Raw genomic sequence first — 26,633 nt, forward strand, 5'->3', positions numbered from 1 at the left:
AATCACATAGAGACAGAGAGTGGATTGGTAGTTACCAGGGAGAAGTGGGAAAGGAGGAGGGCAAAAAGGGTGATTATGCATATGTGTGTCGTGATGGACTGTAATTAGTCTTTGAGTGGCAAACATGATGCAATCTACACGGGAATTGAAATATAATCATGTACACCTGAAATTTATATAACGTTATAAACCAATGTTACTGCAATGAAAATAAATTATAAGTAATACTTTATTACTTTTCAATATACACAGTCACTCAAACTAGTAGAATTGTTATGTAAGATCCTATCAAATTATTTTAATGACCAGATATGAGTCCCACAAAACGGTGAATTGTTTATAAGCAAATGGATTTTTAAGAGGCTTAAAAAATTGAGGAGCCTAAGCCAGAGGTGGCATTGAACCCAGCGGCTGGTGTGGGAGGGCAGCGGGCGCAGAGACCATCTTACTTGCCCAGAAAGCGGCTGTGGGGCCAGCGGTAGTAACTGACTGGTGCAGGCCACACAGCTGGTTAGCAGCACCCATAGCGCTGTCTTCCCTTCATAAAGAGTGCGAAGGTCATCTTTAGCTAGAGCTGCCCTGATTTATTATGAATGCTAAAGCAGCGCCCTAATGAACAAACTGAGCGCATCTTCCTCCTCACATTGCACAACCTCTCGTATTCACAATGGGGTGACAGGGACAGACAAAGTAAGTAGGAGAACGTAAAATATGAGCTAACGTTCACAATGGAAAAACAGAAATCTCAGATAATTTTGGAAAGAAATACCTTAAGAGCTTCATCATTAAATAACTACAACTTTCTATGATAAAACAAAAACCACCAATTCATCTGTTAAACATAACTGAGCACTACTTGTTACCCTAAACAAAAGGCTATGCCTTAAAGGCCAAAATAAACTTTCTGATGTTGGGAGTGCTTCCGTTTTCTTCTTCTAAGTGAAGTTCACTTTGTAGAAATCAAAACTGAAAAATACTGTTACAGTTCTGGAGCATGAAAAGAGGAGCCGGCAAACCAGCATACTGCACGTTTAAGTGTCTTCTCACTGATTTCAGGTAACCAGAACAAGAGTCAGATAAACACTCAGGGACAGCATGAGAACAACCATGCCCCCCCGACTCCACTCATACCTTGCCTCATCCACTCGACCTCTTCCTCGGTGACAAAGGTGCACAAGGCTCTCGCCACGGCCAGGCGGATGGCTCCGGCCTGCGCCGCCCGCCCGCCGCCCGAGACCGTGCAGGCCACGTCGTGTTTTCCGAGCCGGTCAAGGAAGTGAAAAGGGAACATCAACTGTTCTCTAAAGCACATCACAAGAAAACGTAGTTGAGTTTACTGTAGCAACACACGATTTTATAAACTGCTCACATTCTGAACATTCACAAAAACCATACCATGCATGCCAGCGTGCATACTTTCCAATCAATCCACTATGACACTTTTCATACTTCTTGATCAATCCATTATATGAAGAACACTGATATTTCTGATATTTAGAATGCTTTGCTGAGAGAAGGTTTATTCCTCTTTTTCTTGGAGATCGCAATATACTCTCTGTTGATTTCTTTATCTCATGAGAACTTCGTGAGGCTTGGAAATAACCTTGTAAAGAAGTCTTAAAGTTGGGAAGCTCCATTAATCAACCAAATCTAACCTCTCTGGATTCAATAATCACATATAATATTAATAGGCTTTCCCAAGCAATTATTAAATGCCATTTGGATTCACTAAATAAAGTGTACTATATTTGTATAACGTATATATATGCTCATCCTGACATGCTTACTTTTTAAAGTTACTAAAACCACATTCAACTTTTTTTTCCCCACTGAAATACGCACTCCTATTAACAGTTCTCTAGGTTGCAGAGTCCTGCTACTTGCCTGGTGCCAGGTGACACGCTGCACAACCCATTATGCCTGCTTCCCTCCACAGTCAGCTAGTGCCCATGTAGTCCCAGGCAGACACCTCAGGGCCAGAGAAATAACACAGACAGAACATGGCCCCGGACCTCCTCTCGCTCAACGGAACAAGTATTTGTTGAACACCGTTTATGTGCCAGGTACAGTGTTCATCATTACCTTTATCAAGTACTTTGATTTTGCTACTTTGCCTTAATATTTCTGAATTTTTATTTAGACAAGTCGGTTTATATTGCATTTCCTTGCTTTGTCTGACACTCTCGCTTTCTAGACCCGAAATAGAGCTTACTCTAACACAGTGAAACTGAAAGAGGGGTATGGGCAAGACATTCAAGCGTTACTCCTTGGATTATGCTAGCAAAATAGTCACATGCGATAGATGGACAGAACAAGACCTTTGAAGGGCATGGTTAATTGGAATTTGTAACAATACTGTTTCAATAGGAACATTGTTTCAATAGGTATGAACCACTCCTACAACAACAAAAAGTAGTGGTATGAAATGACATAAATCTATATGGCTTTTTTGAACAAATGTTTCAAAGCAACCAAATCAAAAATAGGAACACTATAAAAATAGTACTATTGTAAGTAATATTATCATCATAAAAAAATTTAGAAGTTGATAATCAAATTCTACCATTTCCTTTTACCAGCAAAGAAATAGGGGCCAAGACAGAATCTATGGGATTGTCACATGCACGTGTCATAGGCCTCTGCATCAACAGTTACCAGAGTTAAGTGGGTTAGTGACATACGTGATGTTACGAAGAAAAGCTCTGGTCACCCACTTGTTTGTGAGCTTAAACATTTATCTGTCTTAATTACTAAAATTTTAAGATTCCCCAACAAGTGCTGATATAAATAAAGAAACTTACACTGACTTGAGATGTATCAGAGTAAGTGAGCTAGAGTCGTCAAGGTAAGAAAGAACCACTAAGAAGAGTCTGGACAGTTGGGAAGTTGGTATACACTGAGGTACAACACTAAATTTATAAATAGGTGAAAAATTCCCAAAGTGTAACAATCAAAAATGATTATATAGCTATTGATTTTAATTACCTGGACTACAAACTAGTACATGCAAAAATGGTCACATGGCATCAAAATATTCCACATACATCTCTCAAGGACCTCAGATGACATCCCGAGTTAAAAGAATCAAATGTATTTTGTTCTTTGTTATATAATCAAAGTATTTTTGAAAAATAAAATAAAATAAATAACCAAGTTCCCCATTTCTATCTTCTCTGAAGGCTACTTCTATGGTACCAATTCTACAGCATGTAATGTAGCACACGTATAGTTGCATATTCTCTTTTATTTTTCTACAATTGCTTAAAGTGTAACCTTATCTCTATTACATGGCTAGTGCTGTGTGAGGAATGTATTTATTTTTGTACAGATCATCAATTAAGACTTGCTATACTCGTTGACTGACAGAGCAAAGGCCTTTCCAAATCAGAGAGGTTATTAATCTTTGTATTCCCAAGTACCAGGCCCACAGTAATGAATGTTTGTTGCATAAGTGAAAGAATGAATAAAAATTCTCAATGATGCCGGGAAGGCAACAAAGTGAACATCCCCAATGATCTGTTGCTATGTTTGTATAAAAACAGCCTAAAGAAAGGATGAGTAAGCAGTTCAACTGACTTTCAGGCAAGCATCTTAGAGATCAAGTTCAACTCTCTCCTACCAATTAGGGAAGAGACCTTTAAGCAACCTGGCTAAGGTCACACAGCCAGCAAACAGAACTAGAATCAAGATCTCCTGACTCCTGGTTCAGTAGTCCTCCTACTGGTCAGTGGTCACCTCACCGCTAACCTCCCGAGCTGCTCCTGCGGGAAGAAAGGCCAGTCCACAGCTAACATGGCCGCCCAAATCCCTACAACTACGCAAAGATGACAAGGCAGTCTGGGTGCCCACTCCCACCAAGCCCAGCCCAAGGCTTCCCAGTCAGATAGGAAATTTCTTGATGATAGAAACTGGATCTTAAATAGCTCTGATATCTTCACAACACCCAGGACAAGAGCGGGCACAGACAGCCTACCCTTACTAAATGCCTGTTGAATTCAAACGGGGTAAGTTCAAAGCACATAATTTAATTGAGAGATCAAGTCACAACTGAGACTCGGTGTTAAGTCATCAGATGTATCTGAAAACAAGTTGACAGGTTATTGGTCAAATTCCATTCCTCCTAGCAGTCCCCAATGCTGCAGTTATGGATCTCTGGCTTTTCACAAAGGAAATAAGAGCCTCCTCCATCTGTTTCCCTGTGAGGATGATGGCAGAATTCGTTTAATTCCCATTAAATGGAATTAGAGTAGACTACTTGACACACACACACAAATAAAATAAACATATATTTCGTGAAGTAATTATTCTGTTCAAAACCTTACACTACATTAGCAAGGTCCTCTTTTCCTGACATAAGCATTGGGATCCTAAGAGCTTTACCCCTTTTGATCTTAAATACCACTACACATTCAGAGGACAGGAGAAGGAGTAGGAAAGGAGGAATAATCATGCAGAACTTCTGTGACCGTGGATAATGACAGTAACTACAGGAAAAACAATCACCATCCCAAGAAGAGGTCTTCACATAGTGACTCACAAAGAGACCTAAGATGAGTATATTTAGAAGATTTGAATGGTCATACCCATTTATGATTAAAGTCTATTTCTCCATGGGATACAAAGTTCAAAAAATAAAACTGCCATATTTAGCACTAGGAACTAGGCAACGCCTGATGAGCTCTTATTTTAATGCATAAATGTCAGGTTTCTTTGCTTGTTCAGTATATACATAGTTGATCTCCTCTGAACAGGAAAAGTCCAAAGCGATGAAGTATTTTCCTAGCCTTTAAGATGGTGAGGGCCAAGATGGGTGTGTGGTGGCAGTGTTTTGTGCATGCCCACCCTAAACTCGGGAAACAGAAAGTGGAAATCTGATTTTCTTACATTTTGGCATAGTCTGCATTTCAGAACATAAGGTACATCTAAAATACTCAAATTCCAGAAGGATCTCATGAAAAGAGGAGGAAGATTCAATTAATGAGGAATTCTAAAGATGCTTTTTAAAAATCTGGAAAACTACTCGGGGCTGGCCCCGGGGCATAGTGGTTAAACTCGCAGGCCCCACTTCGGTGGCCTGGGGTTTGCGGGTTCATGCTGCGTAGGTGTTCCACATACAAGACAGAGGAATACTGACATGGATGTTAGCTCAGCGACAACGTTCCTCAAGCAAAAAGAGGAAGATTGGCAACAGATGTTAGCTCAGGGCAAATCCTCCACCAAAAAAAAAAATCTGGAAAACCACATAAAAAATAGTGATAGCATCCCTCTAGCTAGTTTGATAAATTCTATTGGTAAAGAGAAATAACCATTCAGAAAATCACAAGTCTTAATTGATCATAATGTATCATAAAGTATATTTTCTTTAAAAACAAAAAGCCAAAGCAAAACCCAACCTGTCCTGGGTCACAGGGAAGTAGCGCAGGTAGTGGGTGCCATTCACGCTGACCCTCCCGCTGCCGTGAGCGTACACAACTGCTTCTGCCTCTGCGCTCTTCCTTCTACCTTTAAAACAGAAAGTTTCTATTAGTAAAATTCCTAACAACCAAAGCTTTGAGACAGTTGAAACTGCATCCAATCTTTTCCCCAGAATAACAATATAGAACACTGTCTATAGGAAAGGTCTGTAACAACTACAAGTGGAACAAAAATGAAAGGGGTAAACGACACCATAATCGATGTCATAAAGCTTACCAGGAGGTAATTTTGTTCTTCAATTCCATTTTAGGAAAACTACAATGATTTTAAATTAGTCTTAACAAGCAACAAAGTAATCCATATTTATTTACATTACTTGAATAAAATCAACCAATTTACATAGTATCCTTTCATATTCAATAAGAATATATCCAATCATATAATTTTTAAAATATATGAATAGTATGATAAAATATAACTGATAGAAATGAAAGGAATCCTCAGGAAAGGTCATATTTCTTTGAAAACACTGAAAATGAGAAAGGAATGATGTTAAATTTTGAAGAGTTGTAGATTATCATTTAGTAAATCAATTCTTAAGTTACACCACATCAGATGTCTGTAGACCTACAAAGAAAATGTGAGTGAGGACCTAAAGTTTTCACATTTCATAGTTTTAGCATCTGACATGCAGATTCACTGAGCATTTCCATTTTATATAAAAAAATTTTATTATAAATATTTCATTGTTTCCGAAACCTGTTGAAAATGTCAAAATAAAGATTTAATACAAAAATGTGAAAATAAAAAGTGTTAATATGATTATGTAGGTATGTGTCCACATTTTTTCTTGGATGTTATAAGGTTCACTTTTCAAAAACTTCAACAGAATCTTAAAAATTAGGAAATCCAATGTAGGAGTAGCAAACATTAAACAAATCAAATCAAATGACTATCAGGGAGCAACAGTAAACAAAAATAATTGTAGTTTTTCAATCTTCACTAAATTTATTTTCTCTCCACGGAACGTCATTACCTTCGCTTCTGCTGAAGGCCATTCCTTGCTCGTCATACCGCACAGGTTCAATCAGCTGTTTTTTTGATTGAATAGTTATACTCCTACGAAACCTCTGCACAAATTCTTCTTCAGCACCACCACGCTGCAATGTCAATAACCTCTCTAGCAGCCGAATGAAGTGCGCGTACTGCAGACAATAAAAATTCATTAGAAGATGCAAGTGTAATTGCATTTGCTAAATTTTTTCTATTTTTATATACTTGATCTTTCCAATGTTGCTTTTCTTGATGAATTTTGACAGGATGACACTTGTGCACCTTCACGCTGCTTTTAAAACAGCATGCAGATGCAGCACTTTCCCTGTGCGCATTCAGTGCTCAGTCTTTTCTTTCCAGAAACAAAGAGATTTATCATTCAAAGACAAATCAATTTCTCTATATTATGATTACATGAAATTGAGATTTAAATTCATTTTCAAACAATATTTAGATAATCTTCAAGTGTAGTTTCTACTCTTTTAATAGAACTGTATCAAGAGGAGCTTCATAAATAATTTCCAGTAAGTTATGTATAATAAAATGGAAGAAGTCTGATTTTGAGAAAACGTACCTCTGAAATTATATTTCATAATACATTTGGCAAATATATCTTTAGCGGTTCAAGCTGTGTTACTTTAATGTTTATGATTTCCTTTAAAATTGAACAATCAAGCTATTTAAAAATTCAAGAGATACTTGACTTAAAGGGCAACCTCTTGAAATAAATTATCCTCGCTACTCTGTGCATTTTTTCTAATAGTTCTTAAACATGTGATTAGAAAGTAAACAACTTGGTATTAACCCCTTAAAATTAGAAGTCAGAATAATCATTCTAAAGTGTTTATGCAGAAGGAAACAACTAACACTTGAGATCCTTAGTTAATATGGAGTGTGAAACCCAATTTTTGATAACCTTATTAATGTTTTCGCCAATCCTAAAAATCATACTCATCTTTGTTACCACTGCCTTTATAGTGAAAACCTGCCAAATGAAACATATAAAAACCTCAGTAGTAAGATTAAAAAGACTGCTTCAATAACTGCCTCCTATGATGTTACAATAAAAGAAAAGGCAATCTTCTAAGTAAGGGTGAAATACTTAGCCACCTACGCGACCCAGCCTGATAAAGCTCCATGCCTTGTCTCCATTTACAGGCCTATGTCCTTTGTTCTCAGCTATTCTCTCAATTCCATTGCATACGCTGTGACTAGTGGTGAACCTACAGAGGGGTAACTACAGGTATGACATAGCCTTGCTCATGAACTAGGATTACGGCATAAGAAGTCACTGACCACCCCTACCTCCCTCATCTTGATACCAGCCAGCAGCTTTAGGATTTCTTCTGATAGCCAGTATTCCCAAAATACAGAAGATTAATATATATTTGTTTTGTCTTTATAGCTGCACACTTGTAACAAAGTCCCTGGGATGTTTTCAAAAAAAGAGAGCAGCTGTATCATAAAAATCAAAGCAGCCAAAAAACAGAAGATGCAATGAAATGATGAATTCAATGGAGAAGCAAAGGGAGATTTTTTAGTAAGATCCAAGTGCAATAATACTGACTTGGCAGTTAGGATGTTAGAAATTAACTCCAGATCTGCCACTCACCAAATGCCTGACACCTTGGTTTAAGCAAACTGCAACTTTTCCAAATCATTAATTTATCCAATACGTTAAATGAGAAAAAAAAGAGCAATTTAAGTACATGACTGAAAATCTACATGGTGGCAAGGTACCAACAATGTTAGCCACTGCCATGGAAGAAAAACCCCTTCCTGAACAATTTACGAAATTTACCTACACTCAAACTTTCCAGAAATATCTAAATTTAGAATATCAAAATATTTAAAGCATCAAATTTCCTCTGATAATATTGACATGTATTAGAACACTGAACAAAAAAAGAATCCAATTAAGACCTAAAGCAGGGATCACAAATTTATATGATATAACATTTACCTGGAGAGCTTGTTAAAAATATGGATTTCTGGGTGACATCCTAAAAATTCTGAGGTAGGTCTGAATTTTAGGAAACTGCATTTGGCAACCAGCATTCCAAGGGATTCTAATACAGGTGGCTTTGCAGATTCCAAGATGAAAATACTGGCCTTACAGACACTGCACATAAGTATGCCAGGAAGCAGCAAATTGCATGAAGGTGGAACCATGTGCCTCATTCCTTTTCTACTTAACCTGTAATAGCTCCTTACACTTATCATTAGCTTGTAAAATTAGCTATCCGCTTTACTGAAGGAGAAGAAAAATGGCATCAGCCACACTCCCTAGAACAACTGGCAAGGCACACAGGGGCACTTACATCAAGAGGGTCTAGAGACCAGGCATGCCACCCTCCTGACCACAGATAAGGCCCGCCCACGGCAGAAATCCACCATAAATACATCTGAAAAAGGAAAACTGCCTTAGGAACACCTGCCTCTGAGGAACACGACTATTAGGATCCTAACTACAGCAACTGTGTGCATTCTTAAGGCACAGGTCCCCTCAAATTAAAAAGATTAATTACTCACATCTTGATCTGACAGTTTCTCCACTAATATTTCTTCTAGTTCCTCCTTAATCAGCCATCTGCTGCCAATCAGGTCTCTGTTAAAATATCACACATATTCCCTTTTCAATTAACCATGCAATTAAGAGTTATATCACAAAAGATCCCATGTGGAGTAGAGATTCTTGATTCAGAAACAAATTTTTGTATTATATAGCTGTAAAATTTCATTCAAGTAAACAATTTTTGAGACATATTATTTCATTTCCCCAATCTACTTTAGAAGAGATACCCTGTGTAGTAAACGTTTTGTTTGAAGAGTTAAACATGCCATTGTGGAACTCATTTGATATTAAAAGTCACCAGATTTCTTAACAATTGAAACTGCACTTGTTTTTCATAATTTACTTCAAAGGAGATGTTATGGACACAAAGTTACCCTATCAATGGACTAAAGTAATATTAAAGTCCAAATAAAGGGCTAGGCGTAGTATTTAGAACTTAAACGAGGTAGGCTCAAAGACTTGGGTCCTTTACCCAAGAAGAAATAGGTGAATAACCAGGCCAAAATTTAAAACCGGTCGCTCAGGGTGATGGATCTATCTATCACTGTTTGCCAAATGGAAGCAGAAACCTTGAAATACCAAAAAAAATTAAAGCAGGTAAATGTTAACTAAATATACACTTATATACACAAAAATTCCGAGGACATCATATTCAAATATAGTAATTAGATGCCATTTAAAATATAAATCTGAAATGAAGCGATATAAAAATAATAACCTTAACATTTACTTCCTCCCAAAGGAAAAAAACTCACCCACTATTTTGACCCCTAATTTTAATGATTAATGGTGAAATACTGAACAAAGTTTTAGGCTTTAAGTATGCCTAAAACCCAACAATGATAAGTGGCATGTTTTTAGTTCAAACTTTTCGTATATTTCAATGCAAAAAAAAACAACTTACTTGGTTTTAGTTTTTTCTGAAAACAGACCTTGAGCTCGCAATTGATTTTGATGTTTTTCTACATCTAGTATCTTTCCATATGCTTCCTATGGCAAATAAAATACACATGCTAAAATAAGACACAGGACATTACTTTTATTTTGTATTTTCCCTTGTGTACCTCTCATTTCGAAAGTGACCTCCTCAAATAATCTCACTACGCAGTAAACAATATACTGAAAATGCTCTTTAATAATACTATTTTTCAAACTAACGAATGGTAATGTCAATGAGAATTTAGTATCATACGTAGTAGCACACAACTCCAACTGAGTTTTAAATAATTCTATAAAAAATTTACAACTCCAATGAGGTTGGTAAAAACAAAACAAAGCTACAAACTATTTTCCTAAGAGTTCCACAAACAGGACTGAAAATTTTCCTTAAAAAAAATCATAATTTATATAGCAATATGCCTTTAAAATTAGAGAATTACCCATTAAAAATTATGGTATTTATAGCTGAAGTATTTATCTAATATTTTTATCATAATATTTAAGTCCTCACCATGTAGTTTGTGTCTTAAGGACAGTTTACTATTTGATTTATTTTTCATAATTTGATTTCTTTCTATTAATTTACTTTCTAACAAAGTCTGTGAGTGTCTGTCACTTGTTAAATTGTAACGCAAGTCAGGGAAAATTTGCCATTTTGTTAGAACTTGTAAAAAGCAATAATCTGGCTGGGGCTGGCCCCATGGCCGAGTGGTTAAGTTCGCGCGCTCCGCTGCAGGCGGCCCAGTGTTTCGTTGGTTCGAATCCTGGGCGTGGACATGGCACTGCTCATCAGACCACGCTGAGGCAGCATCCCACATGCCACAATTAGGTGGACCCACAACAAAGAATATACAACTATGTAACGGCGGGGGGCTTTGGGGAGAAAAAGGAAAAAAATAAAATCTTAAAAAAAAAAAAAGCAATAATCTGGCAATAAAGGTTATCAATGAAATACATTTTCTAGGAAATGAGTTTATAACAAGCAGAATAATATGAATTGTCTCCCAATATTTCTGACTGAGCAAACAATCATTTGAGGACTCCACATTCAATATGCGTGCACTCACTTACAATTTACACATGATCTACCATACTTATACCTAACGAACAAATAGACAGTTTTAAAGGATAAGCTAGAGATGATATAAATGACATATTTTCTTGCTAATCTTGACACCTTCCAATATCATTAGCTAATGTTGGAAGACTCAACTTGCTACTGATAGAGATGTCCATCCATGTCTCAAACAGTCTTAATTAATAATTTCCAGTTTTTGGGGGCAACTTGTCCTGGGCTCTGATTAGACTGCCACATTAGATCACAATGTTGCTGATAAAGAGTTAGTATTAAGAATAGAAGGGTCCCTTTGCCACTGTCTTTGTATTTACCAGTGCTTGCATTTTATTATTATCTTCATTCTGCAACCTCTTTTCAGGAATCCATTTCTCTCATGGGGAAAAAGAATGTAAAAAAAGAAAAGAAAAGAAGATATACAGCCTCAGCCTTTGAGTTGCATCAATATAGGTGAGAAAAGCTGGATTATACTCAATGGGCTAGGACTTCTTAGTGAGACAGGACGTAAAAGTTCATTTCTTGTGGCTGTGGAGACGCATTAAGAGCATTTTTTTGTTTCGTTTTTCAATAAGGGCAGTAGAATTGATAGCTTAGAAGAGACAAAGAAGCAAAGAGAAAAAAAAGAGAAGCGGCACTTGGAAGCTACAAAACTGGGGCTGAGCTACAGACCCTCCCAGTAGACAGGAAACAATCTCCAGCTGAGTGATTCTACAGGTAAGTTCCCAGGGTGGCCAGCAGCGGCATCCAAGCCTGGAACTGGTGAGTCTAGCCCCACCCAGACTTTCTAAAGAGGAACCTCTAGGGTGGGGCCCAGTAATCTGTTTTAACGATGCTCCCAAGTAATGCACACTAAAGTCTGGAGCTAAACACCGGAACTACAGGGAGTCTAGTTCAACACAACAGCAAAGTGACAAGTTTAGTTCATTCTAACGTCCATATTAAGTATAACTATCTCTACAACTACATTCAAAGTACAAATCCATCACCTACAGCAGCAGAAAAACATATCTGACAATTTAAAACAACAACTGTCCACTTTAAGGAAAGCAAGAACCAACGTGAACCATACACATATAGAATATATCCCTGCTATTCAACTTCAAATAAAATTTTACAATCTGTCTCCCAAGAACTGGTAAGCCTCATTTGACTGCTTGCAGTTAGGGTATTTTTTAACTCATTTTTAAAGGCTAAGATAGTGGGTCGTGACCCCAACTGGATAGTGTATCAGAAAAATTTCTAACTCTGTTCTAAAAAGCAATTCCCAAGTGCTGTGAAGAGGGACAATAAGAACCCCCCAAAAATGAATCCTCCCCTACTTGTACGAAGTGGACAGGCACAGCACAAACAGCATCTCACTGTGTACCCAGCACTGGCCCATCAGCAGGCTGGGCCTCAGCCAGACTGCGACATCTGGGGACTCTGGGGAAAGAAAGGCATCAGTCTCTCAGCTGGTCTGCTCCAGAGTCCTGAGATTCTAAGAGCGCATAAGTCAGAGATGTTGTATCTTTCCAATCTAGTTGGGAAAATATGAATCCAAGAGAACACCAACAACAGCAATCACACACCCTCCCCTGCTTGTAAGGGTCTATCTGATTTTCTGAAATAACCAAGGCCACTAAAATAAAGATAACTCACCTGCTTCTAGATAAATTTCAAGACAGTTTGTGCTGCTAAATTCATCATCATTTTCCAGCAACTTTTGAGCAATTTTTATTTTAAATCCATATTTTTCTTAAAATTTTCTTTTACTATGTTATTATCTTCCAGTGTTGTACTTAGCTCCATAATAATTTATAAATAGTACAAGTAAAATAATCAGAAAAAATGTGGAACGTGAAAAACTCATGTCAAATTTCAAACACGGTAAATTCTATTCATTTACCACAAATGCATACATTTTGACAGTTGCAATCCATCAAATTATATAATATAATGCTCATTAAGCCACCCCACACACTTCTGTAAATAGGAAAATATATGTAAAGTATTTAGCACAGTGCCTGACCTAGAGTAATGGTCAAGAAATGACAGCCGGGGTGAGATATGGCATTCAAGAAGCAAATAACTGAAACAAGTTTATTGGTGCACCATTTCTATTTTTCTTTCTCTTCTACATAATAAAACTACTCTTGAGATTCTATCTTGGTTAGTTAGAGAGAACGGTTCTCTGGAAAGTAGATTCTATAGCTTCAACTCCCTGAAGAGATGTGTACTAATTTATATCAAAAAATCCTTGAGGGTATAAAATATGCCAGAAACTGTCAACATCACAGATTATCACTGGTAGCTTCTAGTATATTGTTAAGTTTCCATTTAATTTTTAAGGGACACAAGAGGATAGCACGATCTCACCTACACTAAGTTTATATACTGTATTTAATAGTATAATTTTCAAATATGACAGGAATAACCCAGATGTGAAATGCTGAATCATTAATCACAGCTATGATTAATATTTCATAAAATCAAAGCAAACCTATCCACCCCTCATGTCATCAGATTTCCATAATGTATGAGTCAAATTTAGAGTGTGCCTAATTTGAAAATACCAGATGCTAAGGTTGCAAAAAAGAAATGCTTAAACTAAATCCTTCTAAGAGCATGAGCAATGTGATTTTTGGACTAAAATTGTGATTTTAGTAATTTAAAATCTGTTTTGGTTATACTAATCACGTAGAAATACTAATTTTAGAAAGGGTAAACAAGTAACACTTCTTGGGAGGGTAGTAAAGGAAGAGTCAACTGTATTTTGATATACAAAATATACAATAACGAACTAATAATCATCGTCATCTTAGATACTAGCTCAATAACAGAAAAAGTAACTGACTTAAGATATGTATTTGGTAAAAAAAAAAAATCACAGAAAATCAATTTCCTAAATAATAATCTTATTATTTAATCTTATCAATTTTTTGGCTAGTTGTGTATACAAAATCAAATGACATAAATATAATCCACTTATCGTGGTTTACTTAAAGTTCCAAGTGACATACTTCTATCGTAGACCTTCGCTATCACTTTGTGAATACAATATGCTACATAGTTTATATGTCATGTGACGCTATTCAACATAAAAAGGGAAATAGTCTCACATATAGGTCATATAGAAAAGAACTCTGGGAAAGGGCACACCCAGGGGTAATTATGTAAAAGTGCTTGTAACTCAGATACTATCTATTTTTACTATTCAAATTAACATTCCATCATATAACAACAATTATACCATTATAAAAGAAGTGATCTGATTAAAATCAACAGAGGCAATAAGTTGAATTAATTTTTAAAAACTAATTTTCCTAATTCTTGCACTTAGAACATACAAGGTATACAGTGGCAACTATTCATATATGAGGAAAATGTATATTAAAGATACTTCTAGAAGAGCAATTTCTGTTGCTGAATTCATTCCTGTTGTCAAGAAAAGTCTTGAAACAGCACGTGGACATATGTCAGCACTAGTCTGTAGCTTTCTAAAAATAAGCACTTTACATAGTTGTAGAGCAGTTATTTCACAATACCTCACTGTGAGAAGGGTCACTATTTTAACTGTGTCTTTAAAGATAACAGCACTACACCAGGAGTTTCAAATACTCACCACAAGGTTACAAAGAAGATACAAACTAAGTCAGAATTCTGTGATACTAAGTCCTCAGGACTTTTTCCTGTTGAGTCTGGAATCTTCGTGTCCTGAAGCTGCACACAAATAAACTGGAGAATTTCTAAATAAGCCAGGAGCTTCCTTCAAAGGCAAATGAATTCTACTTATGCATAAGTTGATCACAATTAGATTAAGTGGTTTCTTTCATATCTTAAACTTATTTTTCCAATTCGGCAGAATAGTTTAAGTACATAATGATCTACTTATTCCTTAATTTTATACTTTTTTTGGGTAAAAATTTCATCCGTGGCCATTTAATTCCTTTAATTTATAAAAATATTTTGAAAATACTCCATTGTTTACTGTAAAACTGGTCTTAAAAACATAAATGAGGTTTCTATAAGATGCCAAATTTCCAGTGGAGTTTTTAGAGATGCATAACCTTACCTTAAAGACTCGGGTGGAGGGAGTTTATGCAAAATTTCAATAAACGCTTAATGTATTTGACAACTTACAGTGTATTCAATATTCTACACAGTCACGTGCTGATGGATTGACTCCATAAAGGAAGCCAGAGGCATGAGTCTACAGAAGCTGAGTAGATCTGCTGATGTCAGGACACTGTGGATATCACTCATTTGCAGGGTTACCAGGAGCCGGAGCCAACTTGATGGCACGGAACAACACGTGCTGAATACGTTCGATCAACAACGGACCGCATACGTCATGGTAGTCCCATAAGATTAGTACCATACAGCCTAGGTGTGTAGTAGGCTACACCATCTAGGTTTGTGCAAGTACACTTTATGATGTTCACACATCAACAAAATCGCCTAATGACACATTTCTCAGCACGTATGCCCGTGGCTAGCTGACACATGACTGTACAGCCTTTCCCAAGCACTGGATTCACAGGACATTAAAGGTGTTCTCGGTAGGAAGGGTTCCATGATCCAAAATATTTGAGCAGCAGCAGGTTTATGCAATGGTTTCTTCACTGAAGGACTTCACGGAGCTTCTATCATGTCAATAGGTATCTCCTTATTAGAGTTTCCCAGTAGGCAATATGCAGCATTCCCAAACTAGCTTAATTTCAGAGACCCTTTCTCGAAGGATATTTTATAATCTGTGTTCCTCAGAAAGCACTTTGGGAAAGCTGCATTATAAACATGCCTGACTTAATGAATCATATTTTACAAAAGAGTTCCCACTTCTGAGTCAAATAATCACCTCCCATAATGAGTTTGAAATAATTTTCAACACACTTTTACTAAGTGAATTTTAAATTTTTCACAAATGTATATATTAATAAAGTGAGTAAACCTGAATTAACATTGTTCTTAAAATTAAAGGACCTGTACAAACTCAACCATGAATACCCAGGTTGCAAACATTTTGCTCATGAATACAGACCACTCCTCCCCGTGCCACCAGCGTGGGCAGCCTGGACAGGCTCCAGCTGCTGTGGGCTAGGGGACCCAAAGCGCAGACCATCCTCTGGCCTATCCCTTAATTGGGCACACAAGGTTTTCTCTCTCATCTAGACCTAGGCTATTCACAACTCAGTCGTTCTATGGTATAGTATTTTCTTTTCTGCACAGATATATCTCCTCTTTAAAAATTCTTCCCTTTCCTTTATACTTTTGCTCAGTTGTTTCAGGAAACTTTTAGTCTTTCTCTATTTCTTTGTTCCTCTCCTCAAACCTTAAACAGAGACTCTAGATCAAGTTCTGAAAATATACAAGTTTACTAGTTAAGCGGCTATTAAGGAAATGGAAAGCCATCCATTTTGGGTGAAAAAAGATAGATGAGCCACTGCTAAGCGTGGAGCTCCCTCTTCAGTGCTTGGCAATCCTTTGAGAAGCTCCTGAAGTCTTATTTCTTCTTAAACTACTTTTTACTGTTTAAGAAATTACTTGTTAGTACTATTATATACTTTTTTCATTACATATGTACACCATATCTGCTATATTATAAACTAAATGGGTTTTGGGGCCGGCCCAGTGGCGCAGTGGTTAAGTGCGCACGTTCTGTTTTGGTGGCCCAGGGTTCCCCAGTTCGGATCCTGGATGCGGACATGGCACCACTTGGCATGCGATGCTGTGGCAGGCGTCCCACATATAAAGTAGAGGAAGATGGGCACGGATGTTAGCTCAGGGCCAGTCTTCCTCAACAGAAAGAGGATTAGTAGCAGTTAGCTCAGGGCTAATCTTCCTCAAAAAATAAAAAAAAATGGGTTTTCACTGACTTTCCTAGGAAGCTGAAGGCATGTGTATAGGAAAACAGGAGTTCCAACTAACCTGCTAAGAAACCTTTAGAGTGTAACACGTTTACAAAGTCTGAGACTCCCATGGATCAGCAAACCACTGTATACTTTCCCATCATGCTTCATTTCTGGGCAGGGAAAATAAATTGCTTCCTTCTTCTTATCCTCATTTTCCATCAAAACCCTCCCCACTTCTCCACAAAATTGGATGGACTAACTACAGTTCAATGGGAAACAGTGTTCACTAAAGCACTGTGTCTTATCCTTAACTGTAAGCTGTATCAGGACTATCTTTTATAGTTGCTATAATGCAAAAGAGTCAGGCACTGCATCATGACGTTTTGGTCCAGATGGACCACACACTCAATGGTGGTCCCATAAGATTAGTACCATACAGTCTAGGTGCATCATACGCTACAGCATCTAGATTTGTGTAAGTACACTCTACAACGTTCGCACAACAACGAATTTCTCAGAACGAATCCCCGTCCTTAAATGACACGTGACTATGTACAAACTTAATATGCAAGTGGCGACCAAATACTAAAAAGATTTGGCATTATTATAGAAGACAAAAAGAAAAGTCTCCTGGCAGAACTGCACACATGCTCTACATCTATGTTTTTTTGTCAAAAAGCTTGGCCGCTGACTGCCATGGCCTCACATAACCAGAGCTGGTCAACGACGGGAAAAACTGAGTTTGGCTTGGGGTCTTTTACCCTGTCACTTGGGAAGAATTTATCAACAAAAAGAAACTAACAACACTGACTCATTTCCAAGTATTCACCGCCAGCCACAGTCTTTGTGGGGCCACTCCCTTGCTCCAGTGGGGTGGCAGGAGGGGAATCCCTCTCACACAGAATGGAAGAGCACCCCCACAACAAGAGAAGACAGAACAAAAGAGAGAGCAAACACAGGAAGCAATTTCAAGTTGTATCGTTTCACTTCACAGGCAATGCCTGACTGCACTACAAAACCACTGTGTCAGCTGAACAGCGAATATTTAGTCACACACTATTCCAAACTAACAAACAGTTTCTAGGATGATGTTGATTTGCATCATCTAGGAAATGAGACTGGTATTACTACACTTGTAATAAATAACATTTGCCATACAAAGTGACTGGCATATATTTAGGAAAACATTTATCCTTTTTTGCATATATATAATTACTTTAAAATTCCATAAAAAGCATTTTTAAAAATACAAGGTCTTATTAATTATCTCAGTTAAAATGCTCAAGTTAACCCCAAATCTCTGTAATTCATACGTGTAAACTGTTCTGATGAGCAATATAACAAATGCTAAACCCCACACTGTTTGGGGAGTCAAACCACACAACAAAATAAATTGACCTAAATGACTGAGTTTAACTAAAACACAAAAGCCCAAAGAATTCTACTATATGTAACAGAAACTATGTTGCTCAAAAAGAAAGAATGTTTATTAATCAGATGTAATTTGACATTTTAGTCAGAATACGGTAGTATGTTATCCACTGAGAAAGCAACCAATTTCTCGAGTAATATCTTTTAAAACATATAAAAGAACTAAAAACAAAGTTAGGCCTCTTACACAATGTGTAATTTCTTCATTATGATGGAATGCAACAAAATATCTTGCCCTTGGGCTGCTCAGTTTCAGCCAAAACAAATGCAAATGGCTTGTCGGATGACAGCTGTTTGATAAGGCTCCTCTACAAGACCTGCATGCTTTACTTTTTTCCGTGAAACTTGGGATGAAAGGCAGAAGGCAGGAAGAGAATTAATGTAGCATACAGTCTAAAGGCAATGCTACAACCGTGATTAAGTAGAAAAGTTAAAAGGCACAGATTTTCCACAGCTTCGCTGCGTGCAACCCATCCGTGTAACAAGTTGACAGGCCTAGCGCGTCAGCTCCATCATCCCCTCCGACAGCTAAAACGCAGCATTGCATCCCTTTTCAGAGAAAATTTGCGTCTGCACCATGAAGCGTTGTACATTATTTCTTAGCACTGCGGGGGGCTCAAGTCCATATGGAACCTTCACAAATATTACCACAGATCAAACCAGCAGCGTTTGGAGGCAGATTTGACATCCCTATTTAAATGAACAGCAGGGGTCCTCGGGCAGCCTAGGGCGTGCGGAGAGAACCTCGGCAGAAAGCCTGAGCCGCAGCTCCATTACTCAGCAAAGACACACTCTCCATTTATCATTCATTTTATTTATGCCAGGGCAAGAAGCTCATTTGCCCAAGGTCAACAAAAAGCGAAAAGAGGGTTTTCTTTTTTTTCCCCAAGAAATAAATGTACCTGACAAGTGGGGATTTTGTCCTTTGGGTTTGCAGAGCACAAATAAACACTAAAAACTATAGTAAATGTGTACAGGGGATTCAAGCAACCTGAAATCTTGACTGTGGATGAGGGAAGCCCAGTGAAGATTTCTGTAACTTTTATAAATCATAGAATGAATACAATAAAACTTGACATCACAGTCTAAAAATAAAATGCGTTCTGTTGTTTAAAACTGGATATTAGCATCCAGGCTTTTTTTCATAGTAACTTTAGGAAACTCCCAAATGTGCAGCTATCAAACACTTATGGCTCTGAAACAAAATAAAAATTATTCCTAGTACACTTAAATGCAGTTGGAAGTGAAAGTGTAATAAAATCATTTCTTAGGTCTTTTTTGGGCCCAAATTCTAGACTCACATACTGCATTAGCCTATGAAAAGCAAAAATTGTATATGAATAACAAAAAGTACAAAAAGCATTTGACTGTCTCCCAAAGTCAGTGCTTTATAGCCCCTGACAGCATTACACACTCAGCCCCCTTTCCTGCTTCACATCTTACCTAGGGTGCAAGTACATGCACTAAAATTGAGCTGAACATCCATCTCTCAACATGATCTCAATTTGTAAATAAAAGCACTTTAAGGACAAACCATTCTGATATAAGTTGGATAATGTTTACCTTTAGCAAAAAAATGAATTAAAATATGAAGCTTCTAACATACTATTTCACCTCTAGAAGTCTTATTTTGGTCTATTAAGACACATCCTAGGTAAATTCTGAAGCTGAGTGAAATCTCTGGTATAATTACTTACTTAGCTTACAGTTCATATTATTTACCCTAAATATAATATACTCACGTGCATTAATGAATAATATGATGGTTTGCCAGTATAAAAGAGAAAATGAAACGGACGGCCATCTTCTCCCCACTGGATTGCTAAGAAAAAGCGAGATGAAAACAAACAAACAAAATAAACAAAAATAAATATATACAGAGACCAAATAGCTGTATTTAATTGCAGTTCTGAGGCACATTTACAGTTCTGATTAACTTTTAAAATAACAAAAAAATTTTAATATTTAAAATTTTAATAGCATGTTTAACATGAAAATATTTGATATTTAATATTTCACACCTATTAACATAAAACAAGTTTACATTTGATAAAACATTCCTAAATAATTCACCATGAAAATTTTTATAATTTGTTTTAAATAAAAACACATAAAATAGCCAAAATCATCTTGTTAGAACAAAAAAATTTGTTTGGCTGTAAATACAATGCACTCTCATACTCTTAAAAAGAGAAACTGATAAAGTCAATTATGTAGTACATTCAGGAAATTAGAAACAAGCATAATAAAAGAAAAAAACAAAATAGATTATTCCATGCCACATTATTTGCTTCAACTCTGTGGTGACACATCTCGGAGAGTTTAAAATGTCTAAAACAGAAGGGGCCCCAAAAAGGCGTTGTGTAATTCCTTTTGAAATACAGACGGTCATTCACATCTAACAAACACCAAACAAATTGAGAAACGGAGTCACTGCAGTAAATAAACAACACTAACTCTTTGTCCTTTGCCCATATTCTTATTGTTTCTGTGTTAACAATTTGTAGGAACTCTAACACATGAAAGATTACACTCCTCTGTCCGCTACCTAAGCTATAAACTATTTTCTCCCAGTCTATCACTTGTCTTTGTTTATGTTGTCTTTCCTAATTGAGAAGCTTTAAAATATACGTATATAGTAGAATATGTCACTTTTCCTCCATGGCAGTGTTTCTCAACTGTTTTTTCATTATTCTCTCCTAAGGAGCCTTTTTAGACATTTTTTCCCTAATTGCCTCCCTTCCCGTGAAATTTGAGTATCACAGATATACCACATATCTGTTGGTGTACACTACGGCCCTCTGGAGGGCCACGTTGTAATAGCTAAGGTTTTTTTTCACCTCCTATGAACCAGTTTATACCCCCTTGGAGGCAACATCACCCCCATTGAGAAAGCATGCTTTAAGAGTTTGGGCTTTCTAAAAACTATATTTTCTTCTGAAATTTTTATTTGTTTTCATGTTCAGAAATTTTATCTGAAATTTACGTTTATGAGGCAGAAATCCAAGTATTATTTTCTCCAGCAAAGAGAGTCATTATCCCATTACACTTTTTTGAATACTACACTCTTGTCTGTTAAAATACCACCTGTACCAAATACGTAGGTTATCTTTCTCTCCTGAGGATAACTGGCATTACGGAGCCAACTTTAAGTGAATACACTTAAAATGAAAACCAAAATTAAATAATAAATGGCGAAAAAAAAGTCTTGATAGAGAGTTTATCTTGAAAAATAAAACCAGATTCTTATTTGCCAATGGCTTTTGGATGAATTACATAGCTCTCCAACATCATTTTCATAAACTTCATGAAATCCTAGATATTTTCCATTCTCTATAACTGTACCATGCACTCAATTTTCACTGTATTGTTAAGGTAATCAGTTAGAAAGTGACCAACAAAGGTGAACCTCATGGTCACAGACAAGACTCTCCTGTAAAACTGAGAGGGATTTTTGAGTTGGGTCTCATTTTATGTGTGTGAGTATATTTGATTTTGTAATGTATGCATGTATATGCATATATATGTACTTGATTTCACTCAATCTAAGACGTCACAGATTTTAAGAAGCCCCATCATGCATGTTATGCAAAGAAAGAAAGAAAGCAGATGGTAATCAATGTAATTAATTTTAAAATGAATCTTGTTGTCAAAGATAAAATTGGAAAAACTGTGTCTTAGAATTCACAAAACATGGAAACAGACATACGGTGACGCTCAATACTCTAATCTAGTCCACTGGTCAGTCTGTCTATTCTGCACTACTATCACCATTTATTTAAAATCAGCTTTTTGCTGCATTTTGATACTTGGTGAGGTAAGCTTCCTTCATTATTCTTCTTTTAAAAAATTTCTTGCTTCTTGTACATTTACTCTTTTAAATATACTTCATATGTTTCTCCCCAATTTGACTGAAATTCTACCAGATTTATTAATAATTAAAAAAATTAGGAACTTTGCAGTATTATCTGTCCTTAAGGAACATGAAATCTTTTTTTTCCAGCTATTCAGATTTTCACTTATGATCTTTAAGTTTTATAATTTTCTATATAAATCTCTTACGTATTTTTGTAAGTTTTATTCATATTTTAGTTTTTGTTGCTCTTGATACCGCCCCCTCAGTTATCTGTTTTCTATAAAATTAACTTTAACTACACAAGTAATACAATCTTCTTTTATTTTTTTAATAGATTTATTTTTAGAGCAATTTAAGGTTCACAGCAAAATTGAGAGGAAGGTGCAGAGACTTGCCATATGCTCCCGCCCCCACACCTGCATTGCCACCTCTATTACCAATGTCCTCCACCAGAGGGCATTGTTCGTCACAAGTGACGAGTCTATACTGACAAACCACAATCAGATCCAGTCCACACTAGAGTTTAGGTCACCCTTGTTGGTGTACATTTATGGGTTTGGACAAAGTTATAATGACAGGTATCCACTATTACAGTATCACTCAGAGTAGTTTCACTGCCCTCAAAATCCTCTGTGCTCCAACTGTTCATTCCTCCCTCCCTGCTAACCCCTGCTGACCACTAGCCTTTTTACTGGCTCCACAGTTGTGCCTCTTCTAGAATGTCATAAGTAGTTGGAATCATACAATATGTAGCCATTGCAGATTGGTTTCTTTCACTTAGTAATAGGCATTTAAGGTTCCCTCATGTCTTTTCACGTCTTGAAAGCTTATTTCTTTTTAGCACTGAATAATTTTCCGTTGTCTAAATGTGCCACAGTTTATCCATTCACCTACTGAAGGACATCGTGGTTACTTCCAAGTTTGGGCAATTATGAATAAAGCTGCTGTAAACATCTGTGTGCAGGTTTCTGCGTCGACATAAGTTTTCATCTCCTTTGGGTAAATACCAAGGACAGCAACTACTTGATCATAAGGTAAGGGTATGTTTAGTTTTGTAAGAAATCACCAAAATGCCTTCCAAAGTGGCTGAACCACTTTGCATTCCCACCGGCAATGAATGAGAGGTCCTGTTGCCCCACATCCTCATCAGAAATTGGTGTTGTCTGTGTTCTGGATTTTCGCTACTATAATGGGTATGTAGCAGTATCTCACTGCTGTTTTAATTTGCATTTCCCTGATGTGGATTGTATTTTCTTAAGCTTATTTGCCATTGGTACCATCTTCTCTGGTGAGGTGTCAAAGTTTTTGGACCATTTTTAAATCCATTTGCTTCTTTTCTTACTGCTGTGTTTTAACAGTTCTTTGTATGTTTTGGATAACAGTCCTTTATCAGATATGTCTTCTCCAACTACTTTCTACCATTCTGTGGCTTGTCTTTTCATTCTCTTGACAATGTCTTTCACGGAGCAAAATTTTTATTGACAATGTCTTTCAAAGAGCAAAAATTTTTAATTTTAATGAAATCCAGCTTATCAATTCTTTCTTGCACAGATCATGCCTTCAGTCTTGCATCTAGAAAGCCATGGCCAGGGGCCAGCCCCGTGGTTAGAGTTTCACGCACTCCGCTTCAATGGCCCAGGTTTGCAGGTTTGGATCCCGGGTGTGGACCTACTCCACTCATCAGCCGTGCTGTGGAGACATCCCATATACAACGTGGAGGAAGACTGGCATGGATATTAGCCCAGAGCTAATTTTCCTTAAGCAAAAAAAAGATGAGGATTGGCAACGGATGTTAGCTCAAGGTGAATCTTCCTCACACACATACAAAAAAAGCCATCACGAAACCCAAGGTCTTCTAGGTTATTAATTATTGATTTAACTTCTTTAATAGATATAGGCTTATTCAAATCATCTACTTCTTGGGTAAGTTTTGGTAGATTTATGTCTTTCAAGAAGTTAGTCCATTTCATCTAGGTTATCAAATTTGTGGGCATGGAACTGTCCGTAGTATTCCTTGATTATTCTTTTAATGTCCATGGGATCTGTGGCAGTGTCCCCTCTTGCATTTCTGATATTAGTAATTTGTGTCCTCACTCCTTTTTTTTTTTTTTTAGTTAGCCTGGCTAGAGGCTTATTGATTTTTTCCAAAGAAACAGCTTTTTGTTTTGTTGATTTTCTCCAGTGATTTCCTATTTCCAATTTCACTGATTTCTGCTCTAATTTTTATTATTTCTTTTCTTCTGCTTACTTTGGATTTAATTTTCTCTTCTTTTTCTAGTTTCCTAAGATGGAAGCTTGGATGACTGATCTTAGATCTTTCTTCTTTTCCCATACATGCATTCAGTGCTATAAATTTCCCTCTAAGAACTGCTTTTGCCCACTCTTCTTACAAAGATTAAATATTAGAATTCCCTTGCTAGAGGCAAGGTTAGAGTTTATTATTCTGGACTCTTTTGGTGCATTTACATATGTATATGTGCTGAAATATAGGGACTGTTTGCATGTTTTTTAAAAACGCAAATGGTATTAAGCTGTATTTACACTACATACTTGCTGTAGGCTGAATGTTTGTGTCCTCCTCAAAATTCATATTTTGGAATCTAATCCCTAATGTGTTGGTATTTAGATGTGGGGCCTTAAGGAGATGATTAGTGCCCTCATAAAAGGAACCCCAGAGAGCTCCCTGGTCCCTTCCAACATGTGAGGACACAGGGGAAGACAGCTGTCTGTGAACCAGGAAGCAGGCTCTCACCAGACATCGAATCTGCTGGTGACTTGATCTTGGATTTCCCAGCCTCCAGAACTGTGAGAAATAAATTTTCTGCTGTTTGTAAGCCACCCAGGGCATCGTAAGCTGAATGGACTAAGATGATATTATGCAATTTTTACCTGCTTTTCCCACCCAACAATGTGTTTCATCTGTACTAATATAATGAGAACTACCTCACTCTTTTTTATTTTTTTAAAGATTGGCACCTGAGCTAACATCTTTTCCCAATCTTCTTTTTTACTTTTTCCTCCTTCTTCTCCCCTAAGCCCCACCAGTACAAAGCTACATTCTCCAGTTGTAGGTCCTTCTAGTTGTGCTATGTGAGTCACTGCCTCAGCACAGCTTGAGGAGGGGTGCTAGGTCTGTGCCCAGGATCTGAACCAGCGAAACCACGGACCGCTGAAGCAGAGGGCATGAACTTAACCACTGAGCCATGGGGCCAGCCCCCAACCTCACTCTTTTTATCACCTGTATACTATTCCATAGCATGATTCTCTGACAGTTTATTTAGCTACCCTATTGATAAACATTTAGATTGCTTCTGATTTTTGCTGACACATAATATTTACAATTTCCAATCTGATGAGTGATAATGATCTCGTCACTGTTTTACAGAACATTATTTCTGATCTGATATTTTCCTATGTTTATTGGCTTTTATTTTCTTCATTTATAAATTGTTTATTTCCCCCCCTTTGTCTATTTTTTTATTAGGCTGTTTTGTTTGTTGATTTTAAGAGTAATTTATTCTAGATATCAGACCTCTGTCATGTTTCAAATTTCCTCCAGTCTGTTCCTTATTTTTTAAATTTATGGTATCTTTTTTTCAGAGAAGTTTTAAATTTTGAAATAGATAATTTATCAATCTTTGTGACTTTTTTGTGACTCAAGGGCATAATATTACCTAATATTTAGAAAATATTGATAGTTGTATGTTTATCCTTCAACTAGTCATCTTATTTAATTCTATTTTAGAGTCTGAGTCTCTTAATTCCAAAATCATAATGAACTCTTTAAGTCTTGACCCAACTCTGTCATATGGATACAATTTATTTTTTTAATTACATTAAATGGATTAAGAAATAGGAGATTCTGTCAACAGAGATGCAGGACACCATGTTTCCATCTATTTTTTGTTTAAAGGCTGCTACAAAAATAAAGCAGAAAATGAGGATAACCCAAATGTTCAGCTGATGAAAATGCATCCTCACCAAAACCAATGGCAAAACAGAGAGAATAAAATGGACAAAAAACTCAAAGAAATGAAAACTTGATTAAACTTAGGGAAGAAATAGAAGAAAAAGTTAAAATCATCAGAAATGTAGACTAAATTACATTACCCAAAAAAGAATAAATTAAAAGCATAATAAAGGACATTGTAAAAAAAAGAAGGAAAGAACCAAGAAACTGAAAATGAGATAAAAAAAGACGCAAAAAGAGTCAGAGAGATAGTGATTGATTTAGAATATACCAAAGAAGGAATAATATTTATATAACTGGAGTCCCAAGGAACAAAAAAAGTGGAACTAATATTTATAACTATTAAGAATATCTGGATGTAAAGCACTTGAATCTCCACATTGAAAGGGCTCATCAGCACCATTGTAAAGTAACAGGCAAGTGGGGTCCACACAGTCCGCCTGAAGGATTCAACCGGGTGGCGTAGGGCGTGAAACCATTAAGAGGTAAAC

The 26,633-nt window shown here is 36.7% G+C and overlaps 1 protein-coding gene across 1 annotated transcript in view; it reads right to left on the reverse strand.

Moving 5' to 3' along the window:
• Positions 1-26,633, reverse strand: part of MRPS9 (mitochondrial ribosomal protein S9) — a 64,960-nt gene that overhangs the window by 6,372 nt on the left and 31,955 nt on the right. The window contains exons 5-10 of the mRNA XM_046663551.1: positions 20,059-20,138; positions 9,948-10,033; positions 9,001-9,076; positions 6,452-6,620; positions 5,394-5,502; positions 1,132-1,301 (exon numbers count right to left, since the gene is read on the reverse strand). Coding sequence (XP_046519507.1) covers positions 1,132-1,301; positions 5,394-5,502; positions 6,452-6,620; positions 9,001-9,076; positions 9,948-10,033; positions 20,059-20,138 — 690 coding nt within the window. The remainder of the gene's footprint in view (positions 1-1,131; positions 1,302-5,393; positions 5,503-6,451; positions 6,621-9,000; positions 9,077-9,947; positions 10,034-20,058; positions 20,139-26,633) is intronic.

Source organism: Equus quagga, chromosome 5 (genome assembly GCF_021613505.1).
Source record: "Equus quagga isolate Etosha38 chromosome 5, UCLA_HA_Equagga_1.0, whole genome shotgun sequence".
Classification (NCBI taxonomy): domain Eukaryota; kingdom Metazoa; phylum Chordata; class Mammalia; order Perissodactyla; family Equidae; genus Equus; species Equus quagga.